Source organism: Canis lupus, chromosome 26 (assembly GCF_011100685.1).
Source record: "Canis lupus familiaris isolate Mischka breed German Shepherd chromosome 26, alternate assembly UU_Cfam_GSD_1.0, whole genome shotgun sequence".
NCBI classification, from domain to species: Eukaryota; Metazoa; Chordata; class Mammalia; order Carnivora; family Canidae; genus Canis; species Canis lupus.
Genome location: NC_049247.1, coordinates 10,886,671 through 10,904,705, shown reverse-complemented (window position 1 = coordinate 10,904,705; position 18,035 = coordinate 10,886,671). Strand labels below are relative to the sequence as shown.

The 18,035-nt window shown below is 53.0% G+C and overlaps 2 protein-coding genes across 4 annotated transcripts in view; one reads left to right on the top strand and one right to left on the bottom strand.

The window, feature by feature from the left end:
* Positions 1–1,371: 1,371 nt before the first annotated feature.
* On the bottom strand, positions 1,372–6,646 carry RITA1 (RBPJ interacting and tubulin associated 1). 2 transcript variants are annotated; one of them, XM_038575167.1, is made up of 4 exons: positions 6,428–6,646; positions 5,691–5,811; positions 4,941–5,306; positions 1,372–2,432 (listed from the first exon to the last, which is right to left on the bottom strand). In XM_038575167.1, the coding sequence occupies exons 3-4, from the start codon at positions 5,249–5,251 to the stop codon at positions 1,925–1,927; spliced, it is 819 nt and encodes a 272-aa protein (XP_038431095.1). In that variant the 5' UTR covers positions 5,252–5,306; positions 5,691–5,811; positions 6,428–6,646; the 3' UTR covers positions 1,372–1,924. The 2 variants fall into 2 exon arrangements, with proteins under 2 accessions (XP_038431095.1, XP_038431094.1); XM_038575166.1 differs by lacking the exon at positions 6,428–6,646 and adding an exon at positions 6,010–6,187 and having other exon boundaries at positions 5,691–5,834.
* DDX54 (DEAD-box helicase 54) overlaps positions 6,362–18,035 on the top strand; it is a 21,962-nt gene continuing 10,288 nt past the window's right edge. Inside the window, exons 1-11 of one of the 2 annotated variants that reach the window (XM_038575162.1) lie at positions 6,362–6,570; positions 9,337–9,466; positions 11,232–11,302; positions 11,854–12,042; positions 12,147–12,196; positions 13,934–13,975; positions 14,100–14,195; positions 14,878–14,999; positions 15,106–15,167; positions 15,263–15,394; positions 16,795–17,005. In XM_038575162.1, the coding sequence (XP_038431090.1) occupies positions 6,397–6,570; positions 9,337–9,466; positions 11,232–11,302; positions 11,854–12,042; positions 12,147–12,196; positions 13,934–13,975; positions 14,100–14,195; positions 14,878–14,999; positions 15,106–15,167; positions 15,263–15,394; positions 16,795–17,005 (1,279 nt within the window). In that variant the 5' untranslated portion in view covers positions 6,362–6,396. Of the gene's footprint in view, positions 6,571–8,786; positions 9,101–9,336; positions 9,467–11,231; positions 11,303–11,853; positions 12,043–12,146; positions 12,197–13,933; positions 13,976–14,099; positions 14,196–14,877; positions 15,000–15,105; positions 15,168–15,262; positions 15,395–16,794; positions 17,006–18,035 lie in introns of those variants that run through there. The other variant, XM_038575163.1, reaches the window with a different exon arrangement.

The following is an 18,035-nucleotide window of genomic DNA, read 5'->3' as shown; positions in this document are numbered from 1 at the left end:
TGGCTGTGGTGGACACAGCAGCCACCAGGGTGGTGGGTGTGGTCACAGCTGCCTGCAGAGATTGTGGGAGGTGCAGGTGGAGAACTCCAGGAGGACGGGGGTTTCAGGCTGCCTTCAACCCCTGCTCTAGGATTATCCATTTGCCCCCAACTTCTCCCTTATCCAGCAGTGTGAAAGAGCCTCTGCATCATAAACCAGCAGCCTTACATTAGCTTTATTTGGTCCCCAGGTAGTTGAACTATATATGTATATATATATATATATATATATATATATATATATATATATATATATATATTCATTACTGGCATTTAAAAAAATCAGGGACTGTCCTAAAGAAATGCAGCTTTCTGCTTTTTCTGGAAAAATCACATCCAGATATCCTGGGGTCGGCCGGTCTTCTAGAGCCAAGCAGCAGCCAGCCCCTTTTAGATGGCAGACACTGCAGGTTGCCCCAGTCCCCACTACTCCCAGCTGCCTTCCAGACACATGGCCTCCTGCCAGTTGCCCCAGTATCATCACACTTGGGCTGTCACCCTCTTTAGCAGTACTGGGGAGGAGGGGCATTTCTGGCTCGTCTATTACAACAGAGGCCAAGGAGATAAAGGCAGAGGAGAGCTGGATGTCTCAGGTGAAACCAAGGAGGAAATGAACTTTTGTGAAAATTCATATCCTACGTGTTTCAAATGCAGTGTCTGTGCCAAGAGCATAGCTGCTTGCTTTGCTTGGGGCCATCCTGACCCCTGTAGCTGTCTGCACGTGCGTCCCTGATGTCCCAGGTACTGGTGGTCCCTCCCAGACCAGTTCCCCACGTGTCTGCTCTTCCCCTCCCAGAGGTGGAGGTACAGAACCAAAGATACGGCTACCAACTGGGCTCTTAATCCCAGTGCTTCCTGAAAGTGCATCAGGGCAGGGGGGCAGTGTGATGGGGACACAAAGAGGCCAAAGCCTGGCCTCCACCCAAATCTGGCAGGATCCTGGGATTTGGGGTGCAACTCCACCCAAGCAAAGGCTTGCTGTTTCTCATGACCTGACCCAGGAGGTGCAGGTGACAAGGAGCAGAGCCGGAGAGCAAGGTGCTCCTGGACTGCTTGTACCTCAGTCCTGAGTGCTCTCCAAATACATGTTAACTTTCTGGTCTTCCTGGGCTTCGCCACTTAGCCAAGTTCTCGTTACTCCGTCTTTCTGGAAAATGTGAAAAATGTATGAGGCCCATGTTGCTAAACCTCAGTTGTCAACTCCCAAACTCATGATTTCTGCCATTGCCTTATTATATATATATATATATATATTTTAACTTTGCTATTTAATTCAACCCAGGCCTATATTGGCCCTTGCCCTAAGGAAAATAAAATTAGTCAAAGTCATGGCTTTGATGAGCTACTGATATATTTTTAATATGTGGAAATAAATACAAGATTATTAAAATTTTTAAAAATGTCCACCCATGAGTCACCCAGATCCTCTGTTCCCCACAGGCCATACACTGTGCCTGGGAAAACTCCAGACTCAGCTGGAGACTCCTCCTGAGCAGGAAGCTTGGCATGAAGGAAGAAGGGACCCTCCTAGGTTGGCAAGCACACCATTTATTCACACAGGTGACAAGACAAGGTCGCAGGAGTGATGGGGGACTGGTGGGCACCCCTGGGTTGGCACGGCCTGTGGCTAGAGCAAGACTGGTACAGGCATCTCAAGGGGCAGCCGCCGAATCCGTCATTGGGTATAAGGTAGGGAGCAACCGGTGCTTAAGGAAGGCACTGCCTCCTCCCGCTATGTCTGCCCCCAGGAACGCTTTTCCAATGCTTCATGGTTACCTAGGAGACTCTGGTCTCTCTAGGGGCACCCTCAACCAGTGCCCTCCTCTGAAACCGTGCTCCGCACTGTGACCCCATGAGCAAGCTCGAGGAGGGGAGGACCAAGGAACTCATTTCCAAGGGGGCTTTGGTTTCTGGGTGGCCCCACCCCGTTGGGGGGCAGCTGGCACTGAATCACGAATGGAGCGGGCCCTAGGAGTCACTCGGGGGCTCTGGAAGGTCACCCCTGAGGGGGAAGGCCGGGAATCCCGAGGCCCATTGGTGTGGAGGGCGCTGGCGGGTTGGCGACCAGCGCTGGGGGCATTCAGGTGTGTGAGGGAATGGGAACGTTCCCGCCTCAGAGGGTGCGGAGAGTCCAACCCAGCCATAGACAGCTTCCGGGAGTCTGCTGCCACCTTGGGCTCTGCCTTCAAGGGACCAGCTGGGTGAATGGCTCGCAGCGGGGTCTCCCGGGAGCGGGATGAGTGGCTGCCCCTGGGGGTGGCTGGAGGTGTCCAGAAGAGGGCATGGAGTTTAGCAGCATCACCCTTTGCCATCCACGGGCCCTCCCAGCTAGTGCCCTCCGGTCGGGAGCCAAACAGTGACTCATCACAGTAAGAAGGAACGTGGCTGATCAATCTGGCAAAGGGAGGAGAAAGGCAGTGAGCTGGTGGAATGAACAAACCCTAAAAACCTGAAGCCCCCACCCCCTGCCAGGCACCCACAGTGAGGCCACAGCCCTCCAGTATGCCACTACTCCTATCTCTGTTGGTTTCCCCTGCCAAGAATCCAATCCCCTGCATCCTGACCTCCCCATTTTCCCAACAGATGCCCCAGGCCCGGCCAATTTGCATATTCCATCTTCCTGGCCACACTGATTGGCTTGAGAATGACCATATGACCCATCCTGTCCAAGGAGCACCTGCCTTAAGACCTTTGTTGAAACTACCAGGAAAGAGGTTTGTCTGCCATCTGGTCTTGATAATCCAGCAGGATATAAGGGCAAAGCAGCTGGTGGCTGGCTAGGGTGGAGTGGGGTGGGGGGGGCAAGCTGCCTTAAGAGGGAGATGGGATCCAACAATAGTTTGAGCCCCTCATAAAAGAGACCCAAACATCCTTTTTTTGCTGAAGCCAGTTTGGGTTAAGTTTTCTGCCACTTGCATCTAAGAGTCTGGGTTAATATAACCTTAATCTTTACAGTCTTTACTTTTTTCATACCCCACCCCCCAATTCTCCTTCTCCCTAGTGGTCTTGTCAGCTGAACCCTCTGCAGTCCTGTGGCCGGTCTCACTGTATTTGAAGTAACACAGCACAGTGCCTGGCACAGAGAGGGTGCTCAGTTTGAACTCCTATTATAAAGCTGACCTGGCCTCATCACCAGAGAAGCTTTTTACATTTTTGAATATTTACTGAGGGCTCTTCATATGCAGGCCCAGAACTCAGCATGTCACCGTGCATCATCTCATTACTTTTCACAAACATCCACAGAAGGGAGATATGATAATTCCATTTTACAAATGAGAAAAGGAGGCATAGGGAGGGGAAGGCCCCACAGCAAGAAAGAGGGTAAAGACAAGATTCAAATCCAGCCTGGCTCAAGGGCCCAAGCTCTGGGATCAGTATATCAGATATAAGGGACTTCTAGGCTTCTCACCTTTAATTAGATTCACTCACCAATTATTTTTTGTCTATTAATCTCACAAATATTCACGGCACACCTAGGAGGCATCAGCTCCATGCCTTGTAGTCATGACTGAAAGTGTTTCTGTGTTAAGACTGCAAGTCTTTGAAAAGTCAACTTTTTGCCATTTGATTTAATTGCTCAAACCGTATCTGCTTGTTGCCTATGTCTGCCTGGAGCCAAAGGCTTTACTTAAGAGCATCTCTCTCTCTTACGCATCTTCTCATTTGACACCCTCTACTTGTCAGCATCCTGCATGAAATTCTACCCTCCAGGAGAACATGGAGTTGACGTCCCTTGTCCTGGACACCATACCTCTGTTAGTACACCCCACACTTACATCAGCCTTTTCAGCTACACTATAGTTGTCAGCGGTGCTAATGTTAACCTGGCTCTATGTCAGATGCATGGTGCTCAACCTGACCTAATACTGGAGTCTTGCTTTTACCTCATTGAATTTTATCTCCTAAGATAGGCAGCATTCCCATTTTCACTTCTCTCCACCAACCTATGTTCCTCCTGGCTCAGAATGGACCCTAAATATGATTGGCTAGTTGTTATGGATTGAACTATGTCCTCCCAAAATTCACCCTGAATTTTAGAGAGATAATTAGGCTTAAAGGAGGTCATAAAGGTAGGCTCTATACCAAGAAGAATCGAGTCCTTATAAGAAGAGGGGAGACACCAGGAATATACATGCTCACAGAGAAAAGGCCATGTGAGAACAGGCAAGAAGGTGGCTGTCTGTAAGCCAAAGAGAGGCTTCAGCCTGCCAGGACCTTAAACTTGGACTTTTAGGCTCCAGAACTATGAGATAATGGATTTCTGTCATTTAAGCTCCCCAGCTACTGTATTTTGTTATGATAGCTGTAAATGAATATTCCAGTCTTTTGTGTTTTTGTTCAAATCACTGATAACAATAAACAAGATAGAGCCCCGTGGCCCCCCACTACACACCTCCCTCCAGGCTGGTATCAACCTGAAATTATCCAAATAATCTGATTAATTTACAATCATAACTATTAGCCTAGCTTGTTCATGAAAAGGCCACAAAAACCATTTTTGAAATGACTTACTGAAACTGCGACCCACCCACTGCATCTATGTCATTTCGTGGATCAAGCACCTTAATATTCTTATGCAAATTTCTCTGTGATCTTGGACAAATCACTAGACCCCTCTGGACCTCACTTGTCTGGTCTTGTGGCATTTGGGAAATGGGTATTCAATCATCCTCACTATCACTTACTGAGAACTTCCTAGGTGTCAGATTACTGTGCCAAGCCCTGTACACACTCACTTCATTTACGCTCAGTAGTCCCACTAGGTCCCATTTTCCACATAAGGAAACTGCAGAGAAGTCAAGGTGCTGAGAGTCCAAGGTCACACAGCATGTAAACAGCAGGGCTCTAATAGGAACCCAGGTGGCCTCAGGAGTACAGGGGTGTATCTTCCCATCCTGTTACCTGTATTTGTTCTTCTTCCTTAGTGTGAGGGTCGGGGTGTTGCCCCTGGAGGAGGTGGTCTCACAGCTGCCATTGGCCCCTGAGGCCTGTGATGCCCCTGTGCCCACTCCACTGGTTCTGTTGGCCTTCTCCACCCAGGGTGGGTCGAAGTCTGGTGGTGTGGGCCGGGTACCCGCAGGGCTGCCAAACAATGTCTCATCCACATATGACGGCCTGGCCTTGACCCGGTAGCTGCCCTGGCAATGGTGCTGAAGGCGGAGGGTCTGCATCCCACTGACTGCCAGCTCCACGGGGGTCTTCATGCTGCACATGGTTCTGGGTAAGAGCAGGCATGTTTTGCCTGCGGGGTCTTGCCTCCAGGGCTCCCTGTGAAAGGGGGACAGGGTGACACCACCGTCACTGGCAGTGCCAGCAGAGGAAGGTGGCCCATCTCTTAAGTTCCCAACCCAAGGACAAAAGGGGAGCTGCCAACCCCAGGGGACATTGCAGAAATGGGTTCATCTGTCTCTCAGCTGTCACAACGATAAGGAGAGGGGTGCTACCAGCAAATATTTAATGAATAAATGTGCATTCCTAGTATACAGTGCTCCATGCAGAACGCTAGGGGGAGAAGAAGAGATGAGGCCTGTGTCTATTTTGGCACCAAGGAAAAAACTTAGCCTGGTGGGATGGGGGAGACAGGGCAGGTCCTTCTATCCCGTATATACATTTATGGAGTTAATACAATAACCAGCATTATCTCGTGCCTACCTTGCGCAAAAAGCTTTACAAGCATTATTTCATTTAATCCTCTTAACAGCTCTGCGAAGTAGCTTCGGTTATGTCTAATCTACAGATGACCAGACTGAGGCTTCAGACGCTGAAGTCACACCTGTAAGTCGCACCTAAATAAGGCTAAAACAGTAGAAGAGAAATGTGAACCTGACAGAGGGGTGCAGAGCTTATGCACGTAACCATTCCGCTCCTGGTGGATCACAGACACCCCTCCAACTACCCCATGTTCCCTGCTCCCCAAGTCAAGACCCCGGTTGAGGTCCGAGGCCCCTGCATCGTGAGTTCTTTCCCTTACCTGAGAATCTCGGCTCCAGGATGTGGGCTGCAGTCCCAGCGCCCCCTCCTCTGCAGGGGCCTCCAAGGTCCCAGAGGATCTGCAGCCCGGGCCCCGCAGCCCCAGCCCCGGGGAGCCGCACGGACCGACCCGCGGCGGCAGCCAGGCCCCAGCGACAACCAGCGAGGGGCGGGGCGGCCGGAACCATGAGCACCGGGGGGGGGCGCCCCTGGAGCTCCCGGAAGCCTCGAGGCGGCGCAGGCGGGCCGCAGAGACGCGGCGCCCCCCCGCCCGGCCGCGCCGTTGGTTCGTCCCGCAGGCCCCGCCCCCGCCCCTCGCCCCGCCCCCCTCCCCCTCGCAGCTCCCAGCTCGCGCTCGCCGCTCCCCGCTCCCCGCCCCGGGGCCCGCATGGCGGCCGGCGGGCGCGTGGCGGCCGGACCTCGGTCCCGCGCTCCCATGGCCCAGTGGAGGAAGAAGAAGGGGCTGCGGAGGCGCCGAGGCGCGGCCTCCCAGCCCCGCAGCAGCGACTCGGAGGACGGCGAGTTTGAGATCCAAGCGGACGATGACACCCGGGCCCAGAAGGTGGGAGCGGGCGCCCGGCCCCGCGCATCGCCCAGGGGCTGAGGGTGGGGACCCCGGCAGGGCCGCGGCAGGGCCCCGGCAGGACCCCGGCAGGACCCCGGCAGGGCCCCGGCAGGGCCGCCAGCCCCAGCACGTGTCTCCGCGCCCGCCCCGCCCCGCCCGGCTCCGATCCTGGAGCCCCTGCGTTCCAGCCGCCGGGCCTGCGGGCCTTCCGGGCCGGCCCTGGGTCGCGGCCCCTCATTGGCTGGCTCTTGCCGAGGGGGCGGGCCCAGCGCCCTTTGGTCCAATGAAAAGTGCGGGTGCCGAAGCCCTGACTTCAGGAGTTTGGGGGATTCTTGCCGGGTGCAACTAAGCGGAGGCCGGGCGCAGCGGCTCGAGACGGCCACGCCTCGAATCCCCTGGGTCCCTGGTGGCGAACTAAGCTCGCGTTTGCTGACCGCTTAACCATGTGCCGGGCTTCATGCTGAGAACTAGCCTCGTTTTAATCCTCATACCGCTCTGGGAGCTAAGTGCCACCATCCCTGTGTCCCAGAGGAGGACCCTAAGTCCTGGGAGCTAAGTGCCACCATCCCTGTGTCCCAGAGGAGGACCCTAAGTCCTGGGAGCTAAGTGCCACCATCCCTGTGTCCCAGAGGAGGACCCTAAGTCCTGGGAGCTAAGTGCCACCATCCCTGTGTCCCAGAGGAGGACCCTAGGGTTAGCACCTAGACCAGGACTTCGCAGCTTGTGAGCGAGAGAGCCAGGATGCCGACCTCTGGTTCCAGGGCCTGTGCTACTTCCACACGGGGTGGGGGTGGGGGGCGTGAGCACCAACGGGCAAATAGCTAAAGCCCATTATTTCCCGCAGCCCTGTGCCCAGCAGTGCCTGGCACAGAGTGGGGTTTGGGTATGTGGATGAAAGAGTGGTGTTTATTATTATTTTTTTAAGATTTTATTTATTCAGAGAGACACAGAGAGGCAGAGACGCAGGCAGAGGGAGAAGCAGGCTCCCTGCGGGGAGCCCGATGTGGGACTCGATCCCAGGACCCCGCCCTGAGCCGAAGGCAGATGCTCAATCACTGAGCCACCCAGGTGTCTCCCCCCCACTTTGTCTTAAGGGTAGGTGTTTAGATGAAAAGAGGGAACCACATTCCTCCTGGTCAAGGACCAGATGGAATCGTACCATGTTTACCCACCCAGTGGAGCCAGTGCTTGGCACATAGTAGGTGCTCCATAAAAGTGGAGAAATCGCCACAGCACAGGAGGGCAGAGGTAGTAGGTGCCAAAGAAGAGCCCACAGATATGGTTCAGACGGAGACCTTTGCCCTGGTGCAGTTGTGCATTCAAATGTGGCCCAAATCTACTGGCTGTGGGACTTTGGAGAAGTTGCTTAACCTCTCTGGGCCACACCTGTAGAAGGCAGAATTTACACATGTGTACAAGACACATGATTTTAAGTGCCTCAGAGACTCACGAAAGGATTAAATTACAGTGTTTGTGCATTCTACTCGTTCAGTAAATGTTGCTGAGGCGCCAGTGGGTTCCAGGCATTTTGTGTTCATGTGTCTAGAAGAGAGGTTGGCAAACTCTTCCTGTTAAGGACCAAATGTTAAATATTTTAGGGTTTGTGGGGCCATATAAGGTCACTCACTGTCTTCTTTGTTTGATTTTTTTTTTCTTTTTTCTTTTTTTTTTTTTTTTTACCATTTTTTAGATGTATAAAATCCACTCTTAGCTCACAGACCGTAGTAGACATGCTGCAGCTCTGACCCAGATAGTTGAAGGGGACCACAGAGGGTCACAGGTGAAAGAACATAGACTCTGAAACCAGGGTTCAAACCCCTGCTGTCTGTATGAGGGTGGGGAGGTCACTTCATCGCTGTGTTCCTCAGTTTCCTTCTCTGTAAAATGGACAAACTAATAGTAACTACTTTACAGAGTTGCCATGATGATTAAAAGTGGGCTGATTTATATGAATGCTCAGAGCAGCACCTGGCTTAAGAGTGAGTGCCGTGGAAGTTTTAGCAGGTATTATGAATCAGTGTTCCATAAGTGTTATTTTTGAGAAGAAGGGGGACAGTTCTGTGGTCTGAGAAGGCCCCCCAGAGGGGTTGTCTGGGTTGGATATAGCTGTGCCAGGACAGGCGGGTCCTGGCTAGACAGGAAGGAGGCCAGCATGAGAGACAGTAGAGTTGGGAGGGGTGATGGGTCAGAACGAGGCTTGGCAGAGGGGGACAGGGCAACCTGGAGAACTCGAGTACCACACACAGAGTACATGCTTTGATTGGCCCTCTAGAGATTTTCATTTTGAGGGCTTTGGACGACAGACCGGGATGACAGTGATGATACACCACCACTTACGTGCTGGGTGCTGTTCTAGGTTTTACACTTACCCCTTTCATCTTCATGTGCCCTGTGAGACACACGCTCTTGTCTATCATCCCTGTTTCCCAGCGGTGGAAATCCAGACTCAGAGAGATTAAGTCTCTTGCCTGAGGTCTCTCACAACACACAACAAGCTGGTGATGGAGCCTGAGGTCTCTCACAACAGGCAGGTGACGGAGCGGGGATTGAAACCTGGACAGTCTTAACTGCACGGCCCTCTGTCTGACCCTCCGTTCTACCCTGGCCCTGTCATGGGGGGCCCCTTTGGCAGACAAGGCCCGCCATCCGGCAGGGGTGTCATCGGCCTGAATGGAGGGATGCCCGCTGCAAGATAGGCCCTCTCCCTGCCCCCAGTGGTCTGACTGTGCCTGGCCTGACGCTGCATCTTTTCCTCCCGCCCAGCTGGGGCCTGGCAGACCCCTGCCCGCCTTCCCCACCTTAGAATGCACCTCCGATGTGGAGCCGGACACACGGGAGATGGTGCGAGCCCAGAACAAGAAGAAGAAGAAGTCCGGAGGCTTCCAATCCATGGGTGGGTGAGCCAGGCGTCTGGGCACGTTGAGGGGGCAGCAGCAGGGGCTCATCGTGCCCTGTGTGCTCCAGTACCGATGTCTGCCCTGGGCCCAGCACAGCCATTGGAGTTGGGTGGCCTAGGGACCGGCCCCGTGAGAGGGCAGTCAAAGCCGACATGGGGCAGTGCTGGCGACAGAACAGGCAAGGACATTCAGGGTTTGCTGCATGACAGAGTGCAGTTCAGAGGAGATGGAGGAAAGGTGGAGTTCTGGGTGGTATCGGGACACCTGGCTAGCTGGAAATAACGCAGAACTCTCTTTCTTGCTCTTTGCAAATCAGTAATGTCTGGTGCAAAGATTCAAATTTCAAGGTGAATATTTTTATAATTTTAAAAAGAAGAAGCCCCCCCCCCTTTTTTTTTAAAGATTTTATTTATTTCTTCATGAGAGACACAGAGAGATACAGAGAGAGAGGCAGAGACACAGGCAGAGGGAGAAGCAGGCTCCATGCAGGGAGCCTGATGTGGGACTCGATCCCGGGAATCCAGGATCAGGCCCTGGGCCGAAGTCGGCGGTAAACTGCTGAGCCACCCAGGGATCCCCCGAAGAAGCCCTTTTTAAGCATGCTCTGAACATTGTCTAATTTGACTCTTTTTCAAAGGTTGCCAAAAAATAAGTAAACTAAGTTCAAGTAAATGCTGTATCACGAATGCGCTCACAACCTTTGGAACAGATACAGGATTAACATCTCTAATATGCAAAGAACTTTTACAAATCAGTAAGAAAAAGATACCCTCATAGAAAATTGGGTGAGGAAAATGAATAGTTGACTCATGAAAGGAATTTGGACAGCAAATTAATGTATCAAAGTTGTGCCAAACTTTTATCAATAATTGGAGAAAAAGCCAATAAAAATATCTATATGCGGCTACTTTTTTTTTGCCTTTCTGAATCATAAAGATGAAGGATTGACCAAGAAGCAGCTGCAACCACGGTGCTTTCTTGTCCCCGGGCCTCCCATAGTCCTCCCACTTCCACAAAGCTAGGTCACGATCAGGTTCCAAAGGTCACCTGCTCCCCCACCTGGGGCCACATGCCTCATTGGTCAGCACCCACACCCATCACAGGCCCTGGCCATTGCCCACCTTTTTCTTTAAGTTGTGAAAAATTTCAAATGTATAGAAAAATCCAAAAACAGTGAGTCTCCCTGTACTCACCGCCAGTGTCAACTGTCTTGTTTCCTCCATGGCCCACCTGCTTGTCCCCAGCATCGTGGATGATTCGTTTTTTTTGTTTTGTTTTGTTTTTTGTTTTTTAAGATTTTATTTATTTATTCATGAGAGACACATAGAGAGAGAGGCAGAGACACACAGAGAGGGAGAAGCAGTCTCCATGCAGGGAGCCTGACGTGGGACTCGATCCCGGGAATCCAGGAGCAGGCTCTGGGCTGAAGGCAGTGCTAAACTGCTGAGCCACCCGGGCTGCCCATCCTGGATGATTCTGACAAGAATCCAGACATCCCCACTCAGTATCGCTAAATACTTCTCACATGACTTTCCCATGCCTGCAGCAGGGGGTTCCTCGGCAGCACCCGAGACCGTGCATGAGACACCCCAAGTGGTCTCATGGCACTAAGAGTGTGTTCAAGTCTGCATGATATACCTTCCCACCAACCCCTTTTCTTCTTGCCATCGAGGTTGATGACGCAGTCATCTGTCCTGGTCAGCTTTGTGTGGTGTGCCTCTGGGGCTGCCCTTCCCCTGGCCATCCCCGTGTCTCTTCCAGGCTTGAGCTACCCAGTGTTCAAGGGCATCATGAAGAAAGGCTACAAGGTGCCAACACCCATCCAGAGAAAGGTACGCGACAGGAAGGGCTAATGGGGTTTGGGAAGAGGAGATGACTGACTTGGCCCTCTTGTCCAGCCTCATGACACACTCTCCCTGTCTGGACTGTCATATCTATCTTCCCTCTAACTCTGGCTAAAGCCTCACAGTCAGCTCATTTCACAAGTGGAGAAAGTTGGCCTCTTTGCCATTTCAGCCTCCCCCAGGCTACCCACTACTGATCCCCTGCCCAGGCAGCTCGTAGGCACCCCATTATCACCCCTGGGTCATGAGTATTGTCCTCAGCCAAGAGGTAGACAGTGATTCTCTGGGGTCCCAAGGAGGAGGATAAGACAGAGAGATAGAGTCTGGCTTAACCTAAAGAAGGATGTGTCCATCAGTGGAAAGAGTTGGGGGATAGTGAGCTGCTTGTTGCTGGAAGCATACAGATAAACCTTGGCAGGAATAGGCTCAGGAGGACTGGGCAACAGGCCCCTGCCTACACCCTGCAGGCTCAGTGCTCTGGGTCATGTGGTGCAGGGGGCAGAAGCTGACCCTGCTTCTCCCTGCCCACTTTTCTTCAGACCATTCCCGTGATCCTGGATGGCAAGGACGTGGTGGCCATGGCCCGGACTGGCAGTGGCAAGACGGCCTGCTTCCTCATCCCAATGTTCGAGCGCCTCAAGACCCACAGCGCCCAGACTGGGGCCCGTGCCCTCATCCTCTCGCCCACCCGAGAGCTGGCCCTGCAGACCATGAAGTTCACCAAGGAGGTATGTTGGGGCCGGGACTGATGGGCTGAGCTGGGGCCAGTCAGGGAGGCCTGCTGGGGTGAGTCATCTCCATCTATCTCTCTCTCTCTCTCTGCCCCCCACAGCTCGGCAAGTTCACAGGCCTCAGGACTGCCCTGATCCTGGGAGGAGACAAGTAAGAGTACCCCTTCCTCATGCCACCAGCCCCGCCGTGCAGGCATAGGCTGAGTCTCCAGGGTGTTAGATCGACTGAGTCTGGGAGGCTTCAGAGCAATGGCAGCTTCTCTGTGCACCCTGAACAAAAGGGGAAACAGGCAGTAAAATACCGGAGGCATCTCCCACCCAACTCTGCAGCCAGGGTTCTGGTACTCCTGGGGTTGCTGGTACTACCCAGGGTCAACTCAATGGGCTGCCCATTTATACCTACTTTAATATATATGCCTAATCGTGAGCTATTGCTCAGAAACCAAGGAATATATGATATTCATATATATTCATATATATCATATCATTGATATGATATTAAGATAGTTCAGATTTGAAAAATCTAGGATTTCCTGGATCTTGGGAAAGATCTTGGCGTGGCAATCACCACACCTGTTCTGCAGATGGGCAAACTGAGGACGTGATGGGCTCAAAGCCACACAGTGATTAGGTGGTAGAGCTAAGATTGGAACCTAGTCTCCTACCTCATCCCACAGATTCTCCTTCACCCAGCAGCCCCTCCTTACTCTCTTTTTTTTTTTTAAGATTTTATTTATTTATTCATGAGAGACCAGAGAGAGAGAGAGAGAGAGAGGCAGAGACACAGGCAGAGGGAGAAGCAGGCTCCCCACAGGGAGCCCAATGTGGGATTCGATCCCCGGTCTCCAAGATCAGGCCCTGGGCTGAAGGTGGCACTAAACTGCTGAGCCATGGGGGCTGCCCCCGCTCCTTACTCTGCTCTCTGAATGTCACTGTCACCGATCACTTTGGATTCTGAGAAGAGTGTTTGACTTTTATTTTTTTTAATTTATTTTATCTTTTTTAAAGATTTTATTTATTTATTCATGAGAGACACAGAAAGAGAGAGGCAGAGACACAGGCAGAGGGAGAAGCAGGCTCCATGCAGGGAGTCCGATGTGGGACTTGATCCCGGGACTCCAGGATCATGCCCTGGGCCAAAGGCAGGTGCCAAACCACTGAGCCACCCAGGGATCCCCCGAGTGTTTGACTTTTAAATGTTCTTTTGCCCACATTGTACTTGATTATCTCTGGAGCTTGTGATTGTCTGAAATGCTTTCCTGGGCAGGGCCAGCCTCAAAATTCTGGCTCCTACAGGTGTCCCGAGAGTGTTGCAGAGGAGGTACAGAGTTAGGGCTATGTGCCTAGAGGTTTAAGAACGAGGACAGAAGGATGCCTGGGTGGCTGAGTGGATAGCATCTGCCTTTGGCAGCAGGTCATGATCTCAGGGTCCTGGGATTGAATCCCGCATCGGGCTCCCCGCAGGGAGCCTGCTTCTCCTGCCTGTGTCTCTCATGAATAAATAAATAAAATCTTGCAATCTTTCAAAAAACAGAGAGAGAGAGAGAGAGAACAAGGACAGAGATCCAGGAAACCTGGAATCTTGGGGGATCTGACAGTTCCAGAGTTAGTTGGTAGGTAGTGCTGGAAGCAGAGACAGGTTTGCTGCAGTCCAGAAAGGGAGAGCCCATCTCTTTGGGGAACTCTGTGGTATCAGTCCTTTCGTATGTTTGAACTTGTATGTCTTATCAGGGCAACGCCTTCACCCAGTACCTCAGCAAGAGCACCCAAGTCTGAGCCTGGGGAGGGGGTATAGGCCTCACCTGGCCCCCTTGTTAGGGAGAGGGAGAGGGAGAGGGACTAAAGCAGCCTGTGTGTCAAGGTGACACCTCCTCTTCCCCTCTGCTAGGATGGAAGACCAGTTTGCAGCCCTGCATGAAAATCCTGACATGTGAGTTTGGGTTGAGGATGGTGGTCCGGGGTCTCTTTTCCAGTGGCCAGCTGTTGGGGAGTGCGAGGCGGGCTGTGTGGGTGGCCCTGGCCCTGGGTGACCTGGCCTGCACACCCTCTTCCAGAATCATTGCCACTCCAGGGCGTCTGGTGCACGTGGCTGTGGAGATGAACCTGAAGCTGCAGAGTGTGGAGTACGTGGTATTCGATGAGGCAGACAGGTGAGCCCGTGCCTCCTCCCGGATGCCTCTGTCAGGGCCGGGTGCCCCATACCAGGGCCGGCCCCAGGGCCGGGAGGAAGGACTTTGCCTGGAGAGACTGGTGTGGCCATGCTCAAAGCAGTGTTTCCCGCCACATGGGCTACAGACCCTAAGCAGCACCGGAGCTGACACAGCTCCCTGGACACACAGTTTTTATTTTGTATTTACTTTTAGGGATGTGGAAGAAAACAGTAGAATAGCAAACATGTGATCACAAAGAAATAAATAGCACAAAGCCGGACCGTAGACTGGAGCCAGACGGGTGGATTGTATCCCGGCTCTGAACTTGGGCACATCTGAGGGTCCGTGGGCCTTGGCAGCCTTGTCCACGGACAGGGGATCCAATAGCCCAGACTGGTGGATGCTGGGAGGGTCAGTGCCTGTAAGGCACTCCAATCGTGCCCGGCCCAGAGGGAGGGCCACTAGGATTGGCTTCAGCATGACACTGAGCAACATAACGGAGGACAGACTCAAGGTTTTTAGGTCATCCCTGCTGGGGGTGAGGCGGGCACACAGAGACAAAGTGATTGGAAAGTGAGTTAAAGAGTCACACGGGGCAGACACCAGTGCACATGGCAGAGTGCGCTGGGGGCAAGGCTGCTGGAATGGACGGCCCTCTCCTGACCCCGCCCTTGTTCCCCAGGCTCTTTGAGATGGGGTTTGCGGAGCAGCTGCAGGAGATCATCGGCCGCCTCCCCGGGGGCCACCAGATGGTCCTGTTCTCTGCCACACTGCCCAAACTGCTTGTGGAGTTTGCCCGGGCGGGTGAGTGAGCTTGGCTGCGGCTGGGGCCCGCCCCGGTTAGGGGCCTGGGTTGAGGGTGCTTGTCCTCCCGAGGCTCACCCCCATACCTTCCATGTGTCAACCATAGGCCTCACGGAGCCTGTACTCATCCGGCTCGATGTGGATGCCAAACTCAATGAGCAGCTCAAGGTGAGACTCTGCTCGTGCCCCCCCCCCCCCCCCGAGCCTGCAGCCCCACACCCATGAGCCCACCCTGTGAGCACACTGTGCCCCTCTCCCGACAGACCTCCTTCTTCCTTGTGCGTGAGGACACCAAGGCTGCTGTGCTGCTCCACCTGCTGCGCACCGTGGTGCGGCCCCAAGACCAGACGGTGGTATTTGTGGCCACGAAGCACCACGCCGAGTACCTCAGCGAGGTGAGGGGGGCTCTGAGGGCCCTGTTGGGGAAGCACCACCGGGCCACCCGCCTCAGGGTCTCAGGACCTGCACATCTTCCTCCGTGAGCTTGGAGCTGCAGTTCTGTGTGCGGCCACCAGAGGGCAGCACCAGAGCTGGACACAGGCCTGGCCAGGGCTCCTCCTGTTTTATTCTTTAATTTTTGATCCTAAAGAATTCCAGGGGTGCCTGAATGGCTCAGTCGATTGAGCATCTGCCATTGGCTCACGTCATGATCTCAGGGTCCTGGGATTGAGCCCCACATCGGGCTCCCTGCTCAGCACAGAGTCTGTTTCTCCCATTTCCTCTGCCCCTCCCCTGCTCATGCTGTCTCACTGGTTGTCTCGTGTGCCCGCTCTCGCTCTCTGTCTTAAGTAAATAATAAAATCTTAAAAAAAAAAAAAAAAAGAAAAGAATTCCAAACTCATAACTATCATCAGCAGATAACATAATGAACTCCCAGGTACTTAGTTGTCAACTCATGGCCCGTCTTGATTGCTCTGCTACTTCCCTACATCCGGGTGATTTTGAAGTACATCCCCTGCTCCCAATCCTGTCATTTTCGGTAGATTTTCAGTGTCCCATGTATCTCACATTTTAAAATGGAGGTGTGCCCTACAAGCTGGAAGCTGTGTAAAGTATCCTAAGCTTACAGGAGCAGCTTGATGGGAGTTTTTTTCTCGTATGTATGTACCTGTGATCCTCAGCACGGGACAGTCCATGTGCCCCAGAGGCTACCAGGGCCCCTTGCCGGTTGTTGCCACCTACCCTGGGTCAGCCACACCTGGGGTCTTGTTATCTGAGGACGCAGTTCACTGGGTTTCACTTTGTTGACGTGCATTTAACGGTGCTTTCTTTGTGCAGCTGCTGGGGTCACTGATGAATAAAACCAAAATAGTAATTTGTAAAGAGCAGTTAACACTGTCACAGTACTTCTTATGTTCCAGGCCGTGTGCTCAGCCTTGTATGTGTATTAATCCTCATAACAAAGCTATAAAGAAGGAACTATTAGTCTCCCCATTCTACAGATGAGGAAAGTGAAGGCACAGAGAGGTTAGATAACTAGTCAGTGTCACACAGCTCACTCGCGGCAGAGTGGGGATGAGGTTTATGTCCTGGGCTGGCCCTTCCCTCTACAGGAGACCTCCACGTGTGTCATCTCTGTTGATGCTCTTGGCTGTGCGGAGAGGTGGGAGGTGATACCGGCCCCATTTGTACCAGAGCTACCCCTCAGAGCTAGGATTCAGACCAGAGGTGCCCCACTCCAGAGCCCTTGGTCTTCCTAATGCATCGTGGCATCCCCGCCATGGCTTGGTGTCCTCTCCTGTCTCCTGCAAGCCTCCTTACCCCTTTCCCTCCCTCTTGTCCTCACTCTGAGCAGCTGCTGACGACCCAGGGCGTGAGCTGCACCCACATCTACAGTGCCCTGGACCAGACGGCCCGCAAGATCAACCTCGCCAAGTTCACCCACAACAAGTGCTCTGCCCTCATCGTGACAGACCTGGCGGCCCGTGGCCTGGACATCCCGCTCCTGGACAATGTCATCAACTACAGCTTTCCTGCCAAGGGCAAGCTCTTCCTGCACCGTGTGGGTAAGGAGCCCGTGGCTGGATCCGGACCACGCTTGGTGCTATAGGTGGAGAAACTGAAGCCTGGGGAAGTTCTCATCTCTGGGGGATGTGGCCCAGCCATGATTCCTGCGGCTCCAAGCAGGCAGTTCTCCACTTTCTGGATTGTCTGTTCTGGGCTCTCTTCTCCCTGTCCTGTCACGGTCCAATGGCCTGTCCCCCGATCCTCCTTCCTCACAGTCCTCTCCCCAAAACTCTGTCTTTTTAGCTCCTCTCCTTTAAGTCTTTGCAAGATTCAAATAACATAGGGGCCCCTGTGTGTCCTGTTCATCCAGGGCAGACGGGAGTGCCTGACTTTGTTGAGTCAGCACGCAGGGCCCCACCTTCCTCTCTGCCCTCCCAGGCCAAGTACCCAGTGACTTCTGTGATAAAAGTAAGGCACCCACATAGTAGGAAAACTGGAAAATGAAGCAAAGCACGTAGAAGGCAGGAAGGCACATGCTTGTCATTGGTGGCATGACAGCAACTCTGCTTCCCCAGTGCTCCTCTTGGGCCCAGGTGCAAGTGCTTTCCTAGCTCTTTCCATCTTCACGACAATCCCCTGTAGAGGGTGCCAGTGGCACCAGCCCCCTTTTTACAGGTGAAGAAACTGCGGCCAAGGAGGTTCATAACTGGCCAAGGGTCACACAGGTAGCAAAGTGGGGCAGCTGGGGTCGGGACCCCCTCTACACCACTATCCCTCCTTGCCTCCCTGGTGACACAGCTGTCATTTTAGTTTGTCTCTTGTCACTGCTGCCCTTTTAAAAACGGCGGTAAAGTGTATTTAATGCACAATCATCATGTTGACCATTTTTAGGTATAAGTTCAGAGGCATTAAGTACGTTCATATAGTTGTGCAACCATCACCACCATCCACCTCCAGAACCTTCTCATCTTTCTAGACTGAAACTCTGTTCCCATTACTACTAGCTCCCTGTCCTCCCTCCCTCAGCCCCTGGCAACCACCACTCTGCTTTCTTTGCCTTCTTTCAACTCCTAAATGTATGTGTTACCT

What these genes read in the sequence shown, in the direction of transcription:
- RITA1 (XM_038575167.1), bottom strand. Translation starts at nt 5,251, where the DNA reads ATGTGCAGCATGAAGACCCCCGTGGAGCTGGCAGTCAGTGGGATGCAG. An exon ending in AGGAAGAAGAACAAATACAG is followed by an intron (nt 2,433 to 4,940) that starts GTAACAGGATGG and finishes TCCCTTTGCCAG; the next exon opens with ATTGATCAGCCACGTTCCTT.